Source organism: Phycodurus eques, chromosome 2, assembly GCF_024500275.1.
Source record: "Phycodurus eques isolate BA_2022a chromosome 2, UOR_Pequ_1.1, whole genome shotgun sequence".
NCBI classification, from domain to species: Eukaryota; Metazoa; Chordata; class Actinopteri; order Syngnathiformes; family Syngnathidae; genus Phycodurus; species Phycodurus eques.
Genome location: NC_084526.1, coordinates 36,833,681 through 36,853,712, shown reverse-complemented (window position 1 = coordinate 36,853,712; position 20,032 = coordinate 36,833,681). Strand labels below are relative to the sequence as shown.

At 38.8% G+C, this 20,032-nt stretch overlaps 1 protein-coding gene across 5 annotated transcripts in view; it reads left to right on the top strand.

Annotated features, from left to right (window-relative positions):
- The window catches only part of LOC133399203 (golgin subfamily B member 1-like), a 98,167-nt gene that overhangs the window by 58,985 nt on the left and 19,150 nt on the right, over window positions 1-20,032 (top strand). For 3 of the 5 annotated variants that reach the window (XM_061670535.1, XM_061670533.1, XM_061670536.1), the window contains 5 exons: window positions 3,624-3,757; window positions 5,476-5,585; window positions 5,777-5,945; window positions 8,583-8,687; window positions 8,821-19,839. In XM_061670535.1, the coding sequence (XP_061526519.1) occupies window positions 3,624-3,757; window positions 5,476-5,585; window positions 5,777-5,945; window positions 8,583-8,687; window positions 8,821-19,839 (11,537 nt within the window). Of the gene's footprint in view, window positions 1-3,623; window positions 3,758-5,475; window positions 5,586-5,776; window positions 5,946-8,582; window positions 8,688-8,820; window positions 19,840-20,032 lie in introns of those variants that run through there. The other 2 variants (XM_061670538.1, XM_061670537.1) reach the window with 2 other exon arrangements.

The window sequence follows — 20,032 nt, the reverse complement described above, 5'->3', positions numbered from 1 at the left end:
CTTTTTTTTTTATGTCACGTGATGTCATGCAATCTACCAATACCGCGATCGACGCATTGAGCACCCCTGGTCCACGGGATTGGAAACAGTTCTGTAACGATTTTCCCAGGGCGAGCGGGTCGAGCAAACATATTGTCTGTTTGCTACACTAATGAGTACTGAGTCTTTCGAGGGATACTCCCTCAAGGTGAGAGACTGGAACAAAGCAATCTACCTCAATGCCTGTATTAGTCCAACTAATTGAAGGGTTTGACGAGTTTTGGGGCAGAATAACAATCTTTTCTCTGAGTTCAATTGTTTTGATTAAAACAACATGAAATCATATGGGGAGCTGTTTAAAGTAGGCAGCTGTTGGTTAGCATTGCTATTGCTCAAATTTGTACCGTATTTAGTGTTATTTCTATTAAGGCACATTATTCTGGAGAAATAATTTTTGGCGAACGAGAGCTTGTTTGTATTTCAACAAACTGTTGCCCATGCAATAGTAATGGGTATATGTACAATTGTGCTCATAAGTTTACATACCCAGGCAGAATTTGTGAAATATTGTTTTTGCACAACTGTTTTCTCATTTAATAAATAAAAGTAGGGCTGTGAATTTCAAAATAAGAGCAAGTAAATAAAAAGAGAGTATTATGTGTTCAAATAAAATGCTTAACTTCAGAATAATTCTTTGAAAAATACTAAAAGACAGATAATACTTCATGTTTTGATCATATGGGTAGAAGCAAAATCATGCATTGTAAAAATGCATTGTACATCGGTAGGAGGGTTTTCCAGAATTTTGAGGTCAACTTTGGGGGTGCGCATTATACATGGGTGCGCATTATAGACGAGAAATTACAGTAGTTGTTTTCATTTTCTCACATTCAAAATATAAAGTCAATTCAAATTCCATTCGCACTTCCTACACAAGTGTTTTAAGTTCTCAGGTCTCATCTACGGACTAGAGTGTAGGTTTCTTTGTAGTACACATTTTTACTCTTAATGGTGCTGCAGTGCCTAGGGCATACAGAAAGCAACATTAAAATTGTTTGTGTGACTGTCAGTAGGACCAACAAAAAAACTATTTCAGTGAAGTTGGGTGGTTGCTTAAAACGTAAATAAAAACTGAATATATTGCTCAAATCAACAATCCGCCTCTCTCTCCGCCCATTAAAAATGTAAGCCTGCGAAATAATACAAAAATGTTTGTACCGGTAATTTGATGACATCTTTTTCAGTAACTTTACAGGATTGTAGTTAAACATTATTTCTTTCAATCCTGAGTAAGTAACACGGGTACACCTCTCCAACCCTGTTTCCACGTACCCCATGCAGTGTGCTCACGTACCCCTGCTTGGGAAACACTGCTATATTCATTTGAATACACAACAAATACAAGATATTTAAAGTTCAAAAAGATAAACTTTGTTGTTTTTGTTTGCAAATAGTCACTCATTTTGAATTTCATGCCTGCATCACATTCCAAACAAACTGGGACAGGGGCATGTTTACCACTGTGTTACATCACCTTTCCTGTTAACAACACTCAAGCGTTTTTGGAACTGCGGACACTAATTGTTGAAGCTTTGTTGGTGGAATTATTTCCCACTCTTGCTTGATGTACAACTTTAGTTCAACAATCCGGGGTCTCTGCAGTTGTGTTTTGCACTTATACACATTTTCAGTGGGAGACAGGTCTGGACTGCTGGCAGGCTAGTCTATTACACACACTCTTTTACTATGAAGCCATGTTTTTGGCACACGGGCAGAATGTGGCTTGGCATGGTCTTGCTAAAATAAGCACGGACGTCCCTGAAAAATAAATTGCTTGGATGGCAGCATGCAGTGGTTACGGAAAGTATTCAGACCCCTTTACATTTTTCACTCTTTGTTATATTGCAGCCATTTGCTGAAATAATTTTTCATTTTTCCCCTCATTAATGTACACACAGCACCCCATTATATATAAAAAAAAAAAAAAGGGAATTGTTGAAATTTTTTAAGATTTATTAAAAAAAGAAAACCTGAAATATCACACAGCCATAAGTATTCAGACCCTTTGCTGTGACACTCATATATTTAACTCGGGTGCTGTCCTGTCCATTTCTTCTGATCATCCTTGAGATGGTTCTACACCTTCATTGGAGTCCAGCTGTGTTTGATTATACTGATTGGACTTGAGCTGTAAGGTCTTATATAGACACACCTGTCTATATAAGACCTTACAGCTCACAGTGCATCCCAGAGCAAATGAGAATCATGAGGTCAAAGGAACTGCCTGAAGAGCTCAGAAACCGAATTGTGGCAAGGCACAGATCTGGCCAAGGTTACAAAAAGATTTCTGCTGCACTTAAGGTTCCTAAGAGCGCAGTGGCCTCCATAATCCTTAAATGGAAGACGTTTGGGATGACCAGAACCCTTCCGAGAGCTGGCCGTCCGGCCAAACTGAGCAATCGGGGGAGAAGAGCCGTGGTGAGACAGGTAAAGAAGAACCCAAAGATCACTGTGGGTGAGGTAAAGAAGAACTCAAAAATCACTGTGGCTGAGCTCCAGAGATGCAGTCAGGAGATGGGAGAAATTCAACCATCACAGCAGCCCTCCACCAGTCAGAGCTTTATGGCAGAGTGACAGAAGCCTCTCCTCAGTGCCAGACATATAAAACCCTGCATGGAGTTTGCAAAAAAAAAATAATAATAATAAAATAAATACACCTGAAGGACTCCCAAGATGGTGAGAAATAAGATTCTCTGGTCTGATGAGACCAAGACAGAACTTTTTGGCCTTAATTCTAAGTGGTATGTCTGGAGAAAACCCCAAGTCCCAACAGTGAAGCATGGTGGTGGCAGCATCATGCTGTGGGGGTGTTTTTCAGCTTCAGGGACAGGACGCCTGGTTGCAATCGAAGGAAAGATGAATCCGGGCAAGTACATGGATATCCTGGACAAAAAACCTTCTCCAGAGTGCTCAGGTCCTCAGACTGGGACGAAGGTTCACCTTCCAACAAGACAATGACCCGAAGCACACAACTAAAATAACGGAGTGGCTTCAGAACAACTCCATGACTGTTGTTGAATGGCCCAGCCAGAGCCCTGACTTAAACCCAATTGAGCATCTCTGGAGAGACCTGAAAATGTCTCTCCACCAATGTTCAACATCCAACCTGACAGAACTGGAGAGGATTTGCAAGGAGGAATGGCAGAGGATCCCCAAATCCAGGTGTGAAAAACCTGTTGCATCATTCCCAAAAAGACTCATGGCTGTATTAGCTCAAAAGGGTTCTTCTACTAAATACTGATCAAAGGGCCTTAATACTTATGGCTGTGTGATATTTAAGTTTTTCTTTTTTAATAAATCTGCAAAAACTTCAACAATTCCGTTTTTTTCTGTTAGTATGGGGTGCTGTGTGTTCATTAAAGAGGGGAGGAAAAAAAACTTAAATGATTTTAGCAAATGGCTGCAATATAACAAAGAGTGAAACATTTAAGGGGGTCTGAATAGTTTCCGTACCCACTCCATGTCCCATCTTCAGTGGAATTGGGGATTGTAAGATTTTGTCTATCCCCTGCAGACGAGCATGAGTCAATATACTGATGTCAGAGAAATTTCTTTTTGCCTTTTTTTCTTCCTACTAATTCAAGACGGTTTGCGATCTGTCGTGGAGGAACTGGAGCTGGAAAGAAATCAATTGCAAGAGCAGATAATGAGCCTTGAAGAGCGCTGTCAAGATCTAGAAGATCGTCTGCAGCTGCAGGCACGCATCGAGACCTTACAGGTAACTTCATTCTTCAACCACACCTGACTGCCAACTAAAGTCTGAAAGACGCCCCCCCCCCCCCAAGAGCACGTCACACACTAACAGTATGAACCCTTACCCACTGATGAGTTAAATGCTGAGTCATTTGCATGTCTCAGCCCCTGAAGAATGGGGTATTGAAACAAACCCTTCCAACACAGGTGACGTTTGATGTAGATGAAGATGAGCAGCCACACTGGGTCCTTCAGGTGTGTTAGGTCGATTATGTACACTATGTGTGCGCTGGAGAGTAACTGGCGGTGACTGCTAATAGTGTGATGTGCGTGTTTAACCATGAGCATTACATTACTTTTTTTGTGAACAATGTTATAAGATCGTCTGATGTTCAGTCTCAGAATCACTGGTCACCACGACTCTACTAGTGAACATGACAAATGAATGGCGAAAATGTATATAGTCCCTTCCAAAGGTATTGGAACGGCAAGGTCTATTCCTTTGTTTTTGCTGTATACTGAAGACATTTAGGTTTCAGATCAAAAGATGAATAAGTTCAGAATTCCAGCTTTTATTTCATGGTATTTACATCTAGATGTGTTAAACAACTCGGGACAGAGCACCTTTTGTTTGAAGCCACCCACTTTTCAAGTGAACAAAGGTATTGGTACATGTGACTGATGGGTGTTTTTAGTTGCTCAGTTGTTGTCTTTTAGATTGATTGCTTTAACATTAATACTTATTTTTGGCTTTGGGTTTCACGTGTGAAAACTGCCATTTGCTTTTAAGCAAACATTAAGACCAGAGAGCTGTCTATGGGAGAAAAGCAAACCATTTTGAAGCTGAGAGAAGATGGAAAAATTGATCAGAGCTAGTGCACAAACATTGGGCTCACTAGTCTATTGATGATGTAACTCATGATGGTAGCAGCAGAATGAATTTTGAAGTCTGCAAAACCATTTTGTCTGGCAATTTACAGAAATATGCATCCAAACTAATCGGGAGAAGCTTCATCATGCAACAAGAAATGACCCAAAACACACGGCCAATCTAAGACCTTCTACTTTTCCCCCCGATGAAGTCTTTTGTTGCATTGGCAAAGTCAATCACCGGACCTTAACCCAATAGAGCATGCGTTTTACCTCCTGAAGAAGACACTAAATGTAGAAACCCCCAGAAACAAACAAGAACTAAAAGAGGCTGCAGTAAGGGCCTGGAAAAGCATTCCAAATGAAAAATGCAAGTCTGGTGAAGCCAATGAGTCACAGGCTTTATGCAGTTATTGCAAGTAAGGGTTCTCCCACCAAATATTAAATGTTATTCACTTTAATTTTATCTTTTTCTGTTCCAATACTTTTGCTCACTTGAAAAATGGGTTCTTTCAAACAAAAGGTGCTCCGTGCGGAGTTGTTTAACACATTTAGATGTAAATAACATGAAATAAAAGCTGGAATTCTGAACTTTTGTCTCATATTTATCTTTTGATCCGAAACCCAAATGTCTTCAGTACACAACAAAAACAAAGGAATTGACCTTGCCGTTCCAATACTTTTGGATGTGAATGTATCTGATAATAGTCTACAGACGTTTTTTCCAAAACGTGACAGTATAAGTAATTAAGACTGGACAGTTGTTTTTATGATCTTCTGTAGTTCATCTGTGTGCAGTGGTAATTACATCTCCAGGACTTATTAAATTATTGAAATAGTGACTGCACTGATTTAATATTTCTGCCCTTCCAGAATGAGTCCGATAAATTACAGCTCCAGCTTGCCAGTGTGCGTAGTCAACAGAGCAGGGAAGCAGAAAAACATCAGCTGCTGGTTAGCAGTCTCAATGAACAACTTAAGGGGTAGGTTATTCCAGTGAGGATATAATGTATGCTTTTCACTGTAATCTCTGCAATAACTGTAATACTTACTGTTTTGGAATACTTGACGTTAAAACGTTGGTCAGTGTGTTATCTTCCGTTTTACAAGCAAGCTGGTATTTACGCTGCATTTTTGGAAGATTAATATTCCTTGTTATGCTTGTTGTTTTTAGGCTCAGTGACACACAAGAATGTCTGGAAAGCTCACTCATTGAGAAGGAGAGCACGTTAGCCAAGACATCAGAAAAACTTCAGCTCATTAACAGCCTAAAAGAATCCTTGAGTGAAAAAGAGATTCAGTACAAAGAGATATCTGACAACCTCCTTTGGACTGAGCAAACTGTAAGATTTTATCTTTTTTTTTTTTTTTTTTTTTTTTTTTTTCTCTCTGAAACTGGGCATACATACAGTGGTTACGGAAAGTATTCAGACCCCCTTAAATTTTCCACTCTGTTAAAATTTGCTAAAATCATTTAAATTCATTTTTTTCCTCATTAATGTACACACAGCACCCCATATTTACAGAAAAAAACAGAATTGTTGACATTTTTGCAGATTTATTAAAAAAGAAAAACTGAAATATCTCACAGCCATAAGTATTCAGACCCTTTGCTCAGTATTTAGTAGAGGCACCCTTTTGAGCTAATACAGCCATAATACATTCCTCCTTTCAGATCGTCTCCAGTTCTGATAGGTTGGATGGTGAACGTTGGTGGACAGCCATTTTCAGGTCTCTCCAGAGCTCCTCAATTGGGTTTAAGTCACGGCTCTGGCTGGGCAATTTAAGAACAATCACGAAGTTGTTCTGAAGCCACTCCATCGTTACTTTATTTGTGTGCTTAGGGTCATTGTGTTGTTGCAAGGTGAACCTTTCGCCAAGTCTGAGGTCCTGAGCACTCTGGAGAAGGTTTTTGTCCAGGATATCCCTGTATTTGGCCGCATTAATATTTCCTTCGATTCCAACTAGTCGTCCTGTCCCTGCAGTTAGAAAACACCTCCACAGCATGATGCTGCCACCACCATGCTTCACTGTATTGGACAGGTGATGAGCAGTTCCTGGTTTTCTCCACACATACCGCTCATCAGATCAGAGAATCTTATTTCTCACCATATTGGAGTCCTTCAGGTATTTTTTTTTAAGAAACTCCATGCGAGCTTTCATGTGTTGTCTTGCACTGAGGAGAGGCTTCCATCGGGCCACTCTGCCATAAAGCCCTGACTGGTGGAGGGCTGCAGTGATGGTTGATTTTCTCCCATCTCCCGACTGAATCTCTGGAGCTCAGCCACAGTGATCTTTGGGTACTTCGTTACCTCTCTCACCAAGGCTCTTCTCTCCCGATTGCTCAGTTTAGCCGGACAGCCAGCTTTAGGAAGGGTTGTGGTCATCCCAAATTTCTTCCATTTAAGGATTATGGAGGCCACTGTGGTCTTGGGAACCTTAAGTGCAGCAGAATTTTTTTTGTAACCATAGCCAGATCTGTGCCTTGTTACAATTCTGTCTCTGAGCTCTTTAGGCAGTTCCTTTGACCTCATTTCTCATTTGCTCTGACATGCACTAACATGCACTGTGAGCCGTAAGGTATATATCCACAGGTGTGTGGCTTTCCTGATCAAGTCCAATCAGTATAATCAAACACAGCTGGACTCCAATTAAGATGTAGAACCATCTCAGGGATGATCAGAAGAAATTCACAGCACCTGAGTTAAATATAAGTGTCACAGCAAAGGGTCTGAATACTTATGGCTGTGTGATATTTTTTCATATTTTTTCTCTCTTTTTTCATAAATCTGCAAAAATTTCAACAATTAAGTTTTTTTTGTCAATATGGGGTGCTGTGTGTAGATTAATGAGGGGAAAATGTACTTAAATTATTTTAGCAAATGGCTGCAATATAACAAAGAGTGAAAATTTTAAGGGGGTCTGAATACTTTCCATACCCACTGTATGCGAATAAAACCTTTTTCAAACCCGATTCCGAGTCGTCCATCAAATTTTTTATTTTGGCAGTTTGTAACAATTTGTAAATGCTACCGACCTCTACAGGAATTAAGTAGAACAGCAATAACTCAAACATCCAATGTGTGCAAGTTGTTAGTTTTGAATTTCTGTCACATGGTGTGATTTAGAATTTAAATCAGTTACCAGGTGTCTAAATTAAAGGTCTCTGTCATTCTACCATTCAACTAAACAAAGGATAAACAATTATATTTAACATCTATTTGTCACTGTTTGAAATCACTCATTTGATGGCTTTCCTTGAAAGGATAGCTGGGGCTGGAGTGAGGGCTTTGCTACTCAATGTAGCCAATTTAGCGACCTCCTCTAGTGACAGTAATAATGAAAAAAAAAAAGTGAATAGAATTTTTTTGTGTGTTATTGGAGACTCTTAGAATCCCTCCGGAGCATGAGATATTAATCAAAAATAAACGCCAGTTCCCACATCGAAAATCTAGACGAGAATTTGAGTGTGGGCAAGTTATCAGAAGCGAAGACTGGTAATACTGTTAGTTTTTGCAAATCTGTGATTACACTGCAGTTCTGCTTACCTTTTGGCTTTGACTTGTTAGTGCCTCTGTGTCGTCGGAGGGCCGGACTCCAGCCATCTCTTGACAATGGCAGCTCTTTCGGAGCCTATCTGGTCATGTTATTGGTGGAGAAAAGTGTGGGGCGTGGTAATTATGTAAATTAACCCCGCTGTTACATAACAGTGATATAGAAATTCAGAATGGCTGGCTCAAGACACATTTTCAAGCATGTAGATAAGTTTTAATTGGTTCTTCACTTTTATTAATTCTTTAGTTCTCTTGGATGGATGGGCTGGCACTCCAGAAATTCAACTATTTGTGTCAAATCAAGAAGTCAATTTTCTGTAATAAATCCCCCTTTAATCTAACACGGAAAAATGTATGCCCAGCTTTAGGCATTATTAGTGTTTATGGCTTGATATTTGTTAATATGTCTAATTTTTTTGCACTCAGCTTGAGAATGTTTCCAACAAAAGCAGTATCTCAGAGAAACACTGCTCTGAATTAAAAGCAGAAGTCACGGACCTCACACAGAGGCTGAGTGGGCTGAGAGACAAGGTGCGGTTCAATCTAATCTCTCTCTTTCCAGATATATTTAACAAATTTGGCAGGTACATAATTTGCTTTTATTGGTGAACACAGAAAGTATCCCATCTTAATTGAACCTTTATTGTTATCTGATTATTTGCAGACTCAGAAGCAGGACATCACCATAGACACATTACAAACTGAGCTTGACCAAACGAATGAGGAACTAGACAAATTAAACACATCCCACCTGGAAGAAAGAGCCCAACTCATTCATGATCTTCAACGTTGCGAGCGGGAGATTGATAGTCTGAAAGATATTCTGTTGGAAAAAGACAAAGCACTCAATGGCAACATGTTGGAGTATACAGAACAGGTTACAGTTCTCAAACAAGAGCTTCGACTCAAAGAAGAAAACTTAGTTCAAGTAGAAAATGCACTGACAAAGGCAGATCGAGAGGCCAAAATTATTAGAGACTCACAAACTGCAGATCAGCAAGACCTTAATAGTAAAATCGCAGAGCTTGTTGGGAATCTGAAGGATGTTGAGATGGAGTTAGACAAGGCCAAAGAAGAAAGCAAGTCTAAAGTAGCTGAGATGGACCACCTAATAAAACAGGCCAAAGAGTATAAAAAAACTATTCAGGACCTCCAAAGAGAGTCTGAGAAACAGATTATGAGCCATCATACTAAACTTTCTGAATGTGAAACACTCATCTCTTCGCTAAAGGAACAGCTGACCTTATCTATCCAAAGGCAACAAGAGTGCAATGAACTCATTTTGCAGCTCAAGGAAATAAATAGTAACAATGAGAAAATGACTTTAAAAAAGGAAGAGAAATATGAAAATGAACTGAAAACTTTGAAGGATGAAAAGAACAAATTCCGATCCCAAGTGGAAAAATACAATCATGACATTGAGTTGTTGTCCAAAGAATTAAAGGAACGAGCACAAAGTGAGGACGATGTTAAACAAGAGATGGATAAATGCGTGGAAATCATAGGATCACTGGAAAACCAACTGAAGGCAAATGATAATCAGGCAGCGAATGAGAGACAGAGCTATAATGCTGAATTGCAAGTCAGGGAATCTGAAAATCAGAAATTGTGCAAAGAACTTGATGACAAAATTGAAAACCTCTCCAAAATGAAGGATTGGTTAAAACACACGGAGACTGAGAAACAGCTGTTGCAAGAAAAGTTTATAGAGCTCACCGAAAACCTTGAACTACAGAATCTGAATGGAAAGCAGCTTAATGAAAATGTTACATCTGCTCTTGAACTTAACAACAGTCTAAAGAGGCAAATCAAAAACTTAACTAAGGAAAACAAAAGACTTGAAATGGAAGTCACTGAAAGAGTAAAGATCATTTCAGAAGTCAAAGTTGAAAGTAATTCTTTACATGCAAAATTATCCACATTAGAATCACAACATTCACAAAACAACAGTATCATTTGTGAATTAAAAAAAAATAATGAAGACTTAATTTTACAACTTAATGATTTAAACAGAGTTCTTGAGCAAAGCACACTCTCAAACAATGAGGTTGTTCTGGCCAAAACGAATGAATGTGGAAATCTCAACCAGTTACTCAGGGAGAAGGAGGACTCTATCACGCAACTGCAAGGGCAATTACAGAGCTACATTTCTAAGGTAGATGAGTTGCACCTTATTTTAGTGAAAAAACAGCAGGTTTCCTCTGATCTTCAAGCAGAATTAGAGGCGCAAAGAAATGAACAAATGCAGCTTAAAGAAACTTTATCTCTTCTTCAAGAACAGGACTGCAGTCTGAAGTCTGGGTTGTTGGAGAAGGATACAGCTTTGAATGAAAAACAGGAAAAGTGTCATAGTTTGCAAAATGAAATTATTTCCCTTAAGAATTCTGTATCTAAGCTCCAAGTAGACATTGAATCACTTAATTCAGAACTCTCAAAAGGTTGCAAGGATCTCAAAGAAAGAGAAATGATGATGAAAAATATGGCACAACAGTGCCAAAAACACAAAGATGACCTTGATGATGTAAACCAGACTGTGAAAGCTCTAAAAAATGAAATCAATAAACTGGAAGAAAAGTCCAGAAAAAACAATTCAGAAGCAGACTCCAGGGAAACAGAGTTGAGGACCCTTAAAAGTGACATGCATACAATCGCGGAAGAAAACAAACAACTTCATACAATTTTGAAATCCAGAGAAAATGAGTTTAATGAGAAAACAGATATTGTTTCAAACCTAGACAGACAGCTCAAAGTCACTCTTGGGCAAAACTCCAGTTTTAGCACGAAGATAACCAGTCTAACAGAAGATAATGAACGACTACAAAAAGAGTTGGCACAGAACATTTCATTGTCTTTTAAATTAAACATTGAGATTAGTCTGCTCCAAGAACAGAAACATGAACTTGAGGTACAAATCTCAAATGATAAGAAGATGATTAATGATCTTCTAAATGAGAAAACTGAGCTTATTGGTTCAGTTAATTATGCAAAGCAGGCCCTCCAGGAAAAGGAAATGTCTGACAAAGAATGCTTGCTTGAGAAAACAAATGAATGTACTACTCTTTCAAAAATACTGAGTGAACGACAACAACAGCTTCAAAAATTACAAGAGGAAGTTAATGACTTAAACATTCAAGTTAGTCAGCTACACCGCTCATTGCTTAAGAAAGAGGAAATTTTGTTAGAAAAGAATTATCTCTTTGATGCCCAGCAGACCCAACAAATGGAATTGCAGCACACAATAGCTATGTTTCAAGAACAGGGATCTGTCCTCAAGACAGGTCTAAGGGAGAAGGACACAATGTTTCAACAGAAGTCAGATGAATGTATTGTTCATCAGAATGAAGTCATGCTGCAGAAGGACCTTGTGTCGCAGATGCAGTGTGAGGTTGAGTTAGTCAGGCAAGAATGCTTAGCGACAAAGCAACAATTAGAACAAAAGGAACACATGTTAAAAGATATGACAAGTGATTTTGAAAACCAAAAAGAAGAGCTAAATAAACAGAATGAATCCATTATTAAACTTGAGAGTCAGCTTCTAGCCATGAAAGAGAGTGTAGTAGAGATGGAGCTTAAAATTACCAACCTAAAGGGTTCTATAGAGATGCTCACTTTAGAAAATTGTCAGCTAACACAAGAGAAGAATCTAATGAACGCTAGGGCAATTGATTTACAAGATTCCAATCAAGCACTGAATGATCAGAATACAAGATTGAAATCTGATCTTGAGAAATCTTTATTAGAACTTTCCAAAGCACACGAAGAACTTGCACATCTAAAAACAGCAGTTAATGTTAGTGAACTCCAACTCAAAACTGCACAGTCGGAGATGGAATACCTTAATTTGACCCTCCAAGGAAAAGATGACTCCCTGAAACAACTTGATAGGAGGATTTTGGAGCAGGAGGAGCAGCTGAAATGTAAAGATAATGAAACGTTTAGTTTAAGGGTTCAAGTTACAGAGTTTGGAGAGACTGTCTGCAAACTGAGGGATCGAGTCCAAAGTCTTACTTCAGAGTCAACGACATTAAAAAGTAAATTGGAGAGAAAAGAGCAGTTTATTCTTGAAGATCAAAGAAATGTCTCACTTGTAAATGAAAATTTAAGTATTAATCTTCAGGACAAAGAAAAAGAGTGTGAGATCTTAAAAGAACAGATTTTACACCTTGAAGAAGATGCTTTTAAGATAAACACCCTCAAAATTCAGAAACTAGAAACACAAAATCTGAAAAAAGCGTTGGAAGAAAGAGAGGATAGTCTTACGGAACAATCACAGTCTCTTCAAGATTTACAGAGAACGGCCGATGAGTTGATGCTCTTCAAAACTCAGTTCATGGAAAGCACAGAGTTAGTTTCACAGCTACAGAGTCAAATGCAGATGTTGTCCTCTGACAATTCCAACCAGAAAAAGTCAGCTGAAGAAACACACAGTGCCTTCATTAACCTGCAAGAAAAATATGCTGCTAATTTGGAGAATTTGCAGGATATGAGAAAACAACTGACCCAAAGGACTGATGAAGTGTTGACTCTTAAGACCCTATCAGATGAACATGATACAGCAAAGACCACAATAGAAACTTTGAGAGATGAGCTGTCTTCAATCCAAAAAAAACTTGAAAAGACACAGAACCTGAATTCCAAGCTGTCAAAAGAAAAGGATAAAGCAGTTGCCGCTAATCAAGCAAGGGTCTCAGTATTGACAGTTGAAATAGAAAGACTAAAAGCTCAACATCTTCAAGTTGTGGCGCAAATGACTGCATTGACAGAAAATCTGGAGCAGAGAGAAATGGCTCTACATGCAATTAACAATCAGTACACAGCCCAAGCCAAACATAAATCACACCTGATTTCTGAAATACAGAAACTAGAATTGCAAAATAAGAAACTTAATGAAACAATTAGTTTGTCAAAGGAGGAGCACCAGAGGTCTCTCACAGCTGCCAACAATGAAAATGTACGCTTAGTTGAGGATATTAGAGAACACCTTGCAGAGAAGGAAGAGCTGGAGAGGCGGCACCATCAAATTTGGGAATCCCAAGGGGAGCTCCAGGTTCAGTTGAAGCAGCAGTCCAGCAGCATGAGTGAAACCATCCAGCAATTGTTGTACGACAAGGAGAGTCTTCAAACAAAGGTTAGTGCCCAAGATGAGGAAATTTCTCGATTAACAGATAAGATTCATAAGATAGAGCAAATATTGCAAGACACTGAAAAAGAATGGCTGCTAGTTCTAGATAGAGAGAAACAGGATAAGAAGCTACTTGTTGAACAATTGAGTAATGTTGAAAATGAAATTATATATAAAGATGTTAAGGTAAATGCTTTGAAACAGGACCTGGACAGTTTGCAAGACAAACTGGCTGAAGCATTCTCTTCTATTAAAAAAGATTCTGATCTGCTCTGTGCAAAAGAGTTCGAGGCATCAACATCTAGGATACAGCTTGAAAATATCCTGGCATTAGTCAAGGAAAAGGATAATGAGAATAATAATTTGCAACAGACTCTTAAGGGTATGGAACACGAATTAGAACAACTTGTAGTAAAATTCAGTGGTGCTGACGCTGTCTTGTCGCCAGTCGCTGCGTTACATCAGGACAGATCACATTTGCATCAAATGATAAAACAAGTTGAAGAAAGTCATCACTCTGAGGTAGATGCTTTGAAAAATAAATGTGATAAAACTAAAGCAGATTTTAAAAAAATGCAAAATGCATTTGATAAAGAAAAGAAGAGTAATTTTGAAAAAAGTCAAGAAATTACAGTTTTACTGGAGAGAATTGAGAATTTACAAACTCAGTGGACAATTGAGGCAGAAAAAGTGACAGAAGCTTCTCTCAAACACTCATCTTTACATTGTGAAATTCAGACAAAAGATGATCAAATTAACTCCATGACCATTCAGATTATTCAGCAAAATGAATTACTTGTTGGGCTTAGTCAGCAGTTAAAAGAAAAGGATGCATCCATTTCCCAAGTCATGCAGTCTGCCTTAAATGAAAGAGTGAAACTTGGTGAGGAAAACGCCTATCTATCAAAACAACTAGCGGTCATACAACAAGATTACGACACATCTACTAAGCAGTATGAGGAGATTTCTCTGCAGCGAGAAGAACGTCGTTTGTGTTCCCTAAGGGAGAATGATATCAAGACTTCAGAAAAGCTTAAGCTGCTAAAAGAAAACAATGACCTAAAATGTGAGATAGCAAGGATATCCCAAGAAAAACAAATACTGAAGAAAAAAGTTAAAGCTTCTCTCCTTATTGGAAAGGATCTGTTGAAAGAAAATGAATGTTTACAAGACAAACTAGTGGAACCAACACAAGCTCAGTCCACAGCAAAAGTGTACGAAGAAAGGATTTCTCTCCTTGAAAAGGAATGCCTTGATAAAATAAGCGAGATTCATGATCATAAAATGCGAACTGAAAAACAATTGGAATCCGAAAAAAAGGTTTTGCAGTCGATAATAAGGGGGAAAAAAATTTGCGTCGATGACGCGTTTCAAAAACTAACGCAAAAAGAGATTCTGAAGAAAACTGAAGAAAATGAAGAACAATTAACCAAAGAATTAAGTGAACTAAAAAATGACTATAAGGCACTCTTGGAGCAACACTTTAAGCAGACAAATGAGCTCAATGCCATCCAGTTAACATATAATGAGAATCTTGGGGAAGTGGAGCGACTCCAGAGGACCTCATTGTCTGATTTAGATGAACTGAAAACTTTAAGACCGCTTGTTCAGGAGAGGGATGAAACTTTGCAAGATTTAAAGAGTTCTCTGGCAGAGAGAGAGAGAGAGTGCTATTCCCTGTCAAATTTGCACACACAATTGGAAATTAAAGACAAGGCTTTCATCATAATGGAGAAAAAAGCAGAAACTTTGGCCGCAAATCTCCAAGTAGTTGAAAGTGACTTGGAGAGAGCTCAAAGGGAAGTAAAAGAACAGACAGAAATGGTTGAGAAATACCAAGAAAGGTTTAAAGTTGAAGTTATGTTCCAACAGGAGAAGCAAGATCAGCTTAAAACAAATGATGCAAAGTATCAGGGCTTAATGGAAAAAAGTAAGACTCTTTTGGATCAAGTGTTAAGTATCCAGAAAATATTGTCAGAGGCACAGCAACGGCTGTGCGAGAAAAAATACAGTTTGACTAAGATGCTTGAAAAAGTACAGTTGGACTCTACTGAAATAGAAACAAATGTGGTATCGTTAAAGCAAGACAATCCAAATGCCTTGAGAATCGTTGATGAACTCAGGACTGAGTTAGTTGTGCTTCATACACAACTAAACCAGTGCAAGCATGTCATAGAGCTGATACATGAAGAGACACCTGAAAGGTCCTTCAAGCAAGAACACGTAAATGAATCTGCGGTAAGCACTGCTTACAGATGTGCTGAAGACAGTGAAGCAACTCATAAACATAAAGATGATAAGTCTGGGATATCAGAAAAGGATGAACTCGTTGCTGCACTCCAACTGAAGTTACAGCAGGTAAGTACAAACCATGAAATTTGCATTACGAGGATGAAAAGAGAAATTGACCATCTTCATAAATCTCAAGATTGTGGCAAAGTTAATGATCAGGATAACCATAATAAAATGACCCTTCTAAACAAGAAACTTCAAGCAGCTTTACTTTCAAGGAAAGAACTCTTGAAGGAAAATGCTTCATTGAAAGAGCAAGTTGGAAATCTGTCAGCAAAAATCAACGCTAAAGAGGCTGAATGTCTTGCTCTGGAATCCTCATTTTCAAGACTGAAACAACAAAATATGGACCTGGAAATCAATGTGAAATGTCTTAACACGGATAAAGAGAAGCTTAGCTCTGAAGTTGCTCGTATCCTTAATGACAACTGTAATCTATCGGATGCATGTGATAGCCTGAAGCAAACCATAGATATCACCACCCAGCAGAAGCAAGCATTTTCCTGCCAGCTGGAGTCTCTGAAAGAAATTCAGACAGAGGAGCTGACCAATTGGAAATCAAGGCACACAGAACTTAAACAAGACTATGAGACTCTTCTAAAAGCATATGAGAATGTTGGCACTGAAATGGACAAGATGAGACAACTTTTGGAAGGAGCCAAAAGAGATAGACAGGAAGCCCTCAGAAAATTGCACAAATATGAGACTGAGATGAAACATCTGCAGGACCAAACAAGACAGGTGGAGGATAAACATGAAAGACTTGAAGAGAAAATGCAGACTTTTTCAGAAGAAAAACTACACACAATTGAGGATCTGAAGCAACAAAATGACTACATTAAAAAAGAACTGTTTCAGATCAATGAAGCTCACGAGATGGCAATATTTGAGCTGACTAACAAAAATCAACACTGTGAGGCCCAAATTCTACAACTGAAGTCGTCATCAGAGGCCTGCAAAAATAAGATTACAGATTTGCAGGTTGAAAACAAAGAACTGGCTGAGAAGCTTAAAGCTAGTCTTTCATTAGAAAAACAGTACATGGAATCAAAATCTTATACAAATAGCATGCAGCTTAAACTTGATGAGGCACTATGTTTGAATAATTCACTGACTTCCCAAATTGAGGTCCAGAAGACTGAATTTAGTGCTCAACTTGAAAGCAATATTTTGCAGAAAGAAAATAAATCTCTTTGTGAAAGAATTGAAAAGATACACAATTGTCACGAAATGGAGCTGCAAATGAAAGATGATGCCATTAATGATCTTAAAGACATTATGAATCGGCACACACAAGAAACCACTAGTCTCAATGACGAGGTTAGAATTTTAGAAGTTGAGAAGTGTCTTCTGCGAGAAGAGCTTGAAAATGTTCAAAAGACTTCAGACAAAGTGAAAAATGAAAATGAGTACTTGGAAACTGTGAGCCTCAAACATTCTAAAAGAATTGATGACCTTTCTGAATCCATCAGTGTTTTGCAAGCCCAAAACATCCAGCTGTCTTCTCAGCTTGCAACTAGCAAGGAGCTGAATGAAGCAGTTCGGCAAGAAAAAGAGGATGGACATCTTAGATTAGTTCATGACTTTGAGGAAAAGCACAAGGCTGTGCAGCGAGGCAAGGAGGGGTCCAAAAACATCAATAAAGAACTGCAAGAGCTTCTAAAAGAAAAGCATCAACAAATAAATCAATTGCAACAACACTGCATTAAATACCAAGAGCACATATTGCATTTAGAGAGCTCTTTGAAAACCTCAGAGTTCACTTGTGAAAACTTGAAAAAAGATTTAAATAAATGCTCTGACAAGATCTCTGTTGTTGAAGAGCAAAACAAGCAAGTTGAAACCAATTTGATCACATGCAAGACTCATATCGAGGAGACAAACCAGAAAATCGGAAAACTTCAGTCAGAAAGAGACCACCTTAAACTAGTTCTAGAAAATGTTAGGTCTGAAGATTCCCTCAGAGAGAAAAACAAATTAAAGGAACCTGCACTTGAGAAACAATTAATCTCATTTAAGGAAGTTATGTTGCAGAAACAGATAGATGATCTAAAGAATTTTAATGATAATGAGAGTCGGAAAGTTACTCAACTAAAGCAACAAATGGACTCCCAAGAATTGAAGATGAATACTCTAAAGCGAGCGTTTCAGACTAATGAAGCAAAGCTGTCTGCTGTATCATGCACTCCTCAAGGGGCAAAAGCTACAAAACTTTGGAATGATTTGTACCAAAAGGCCTTGCAGGACAAAGATAACCAGCTCGTCGAACATGATTTTGCAACCAAAAGACTACTGGAGGATATACGAATGAGTGATAAAGAAGTAAATGAACTCAAAATAATTAAGTCTAGACTGGAGAAGGCATTAAACGAATATTCAGTTGCCTCTGCTGCTCAACAAAGGCAGCTCTTTGTTCTGAATGCAAGCAACACGGAACTTGCTGAGACTGTAGAAGTTCTGACTCTGCAGGTAAATGAACTCATTGCTCATATTAAAAGAGTTGAACAAGATAGAAATACTCTGGAAATACAAATTGTTGACAAAGACGAAGAGATTTCCCATTTGCATCTTCATTCCAACCTGACAGATAAGATAAATGCTGACTTGGACTCTGAGTTACTTCTTTTGCGGTCTGAAAATGACAAGGTGCAGGCTGAATGTGAGAACCAAAAGGGAATTTCCCTTCAATTGAAAACCCTTCTTAAAAGCAAAGATGCCGAGATTTCCTCTCTTTTGTCCTGTAGGGACGGCCAAATTTCAGGGTATCTTGAGCAACTTCAGGCTAATTGTCACTCCCAAGAAGCTGTCTATGAGGATAGGTTAACATCTTTACAATACCAAAGGGAGAAGGCTGATAAAGTGCTCAGAGAGCTTGAGGCCAAGGTCAGAAGTCTGCAAATTAGCTTGGACAAATCAGTCCAGGAAAAAGAGCAGTTGGCAGCTAAGTTGGAAGTTGTCTGGAAGTCATTGGTGTCTTTAAAGAGTGAAAAAGAGCGACTGATGTCAGAATACAAAATACCCGAGGCAAAGAGTAATTTAGGCCTTAAAAGTAAAGGGGACTCTCCTGATAACGAGGGTGGTCCAAACAGAGGCCTTAAACATCAAATTAGGAGATTATTAAATCAGATAGATGACCTAAATTCAGAGAACGCTATGCTCAGGGCCCAACTTGTTCGTTACAGAGAGGATTTAAATCAAGTTTTATCCCTAAAAGACAATCAGTTGAAAGTTTTGCTAAAAAAGCAGGAGGATGTTATAAAAAATCTTGAAAACCAAAAGACTGCAGCTCAAAAACAGCACACGGAGGCTCTGTCAGAGCTCCAAAAAGAAATGGAGGGTAGCTGTACTCTGAAGGCAGATATTGCTAAATTTACAGGACAGGTGACCAAATTACAAAGTGATATAGTGAGTCAGAAGGCCATAAATGAGGGCAAAGTAATTGCTGATCTGCAACAAACTGTGGCGGCTAAGGTAGCTGAATGTATTGATCTTCAGCAAAAACTTATTTCTCGGAAAACCCAAATTGATGACTTAAAGAAACAAATGGAGCTGCTTGAAAATGAAACCGACAAAAAACTAGCTAATGCAGATGATAAATACAATACTGAACTGGATGCCTTTGAATGTGAGGTAGCGCTAATGAGGACTGAGCGAGAGAATGCTGAGCAAAGGGTGACAGAATTTGCAAAGGACCTACTGGAAATGGAGCAACAGTTGTTGGAAGCCCAAGGGCAAAATAAAGCCATAAAGACTCAAAATGAGTCCCTTTGTAAATCCATGGCGGCCTTGCAGAATGACCGTGACCAGCTCATTGAAGACTTTAAGGTCTTGCGAAACAGGTATGATGAAGAACTCAAAGAGACTCAGGCAGCTCTAAACAAAGTTGAGCGCAGTTTCCAGGATGCTACATCTGACGTGGCCATGTTTACCAAAGAACGGGAGATCCTTGTTCATGAATTAAGAGCTTTGCAGAGCAAAGATACTCAAGCAGAGCTGAACAAGTTGTTGGGTGAGCTAACAAAAGCTTTGTCAGAAAAGGAAAAACAACTAAAACTTGTTTTCCTGGAAAAACACACCTTTAGCAGGCAGCTCTGTGCATTCTCCAGATCCATGGCCAGCCTCCAAAATGATCGTGACAGGCTGGTTGATGAGTTGGCAGGGGCCACAAAAGTGGTTGAGTCCACGCAAGGGTCAGGACTAAACACTATCTGGACCATGAGTGAGAAAAAGTCAAAAAGAAGTGCTTTCCGGATTGAAAAACATGGGGCGGTAAGTAGTCTTCAGCAATGGTTTGATTTTTGCTGTTGCTTGCACTTATGTCTCTATAGTGTTTCCTTTTGCATTCAGCATGCAGGGTCGAGTCAGATTTTCATTTTTTTAAACATACTATTGCAACCTTGTGCATGGTGTTACCGTGTGATGTACATCAGCTGCCGCATTCAGTGTACAGTAGGATTTCAAG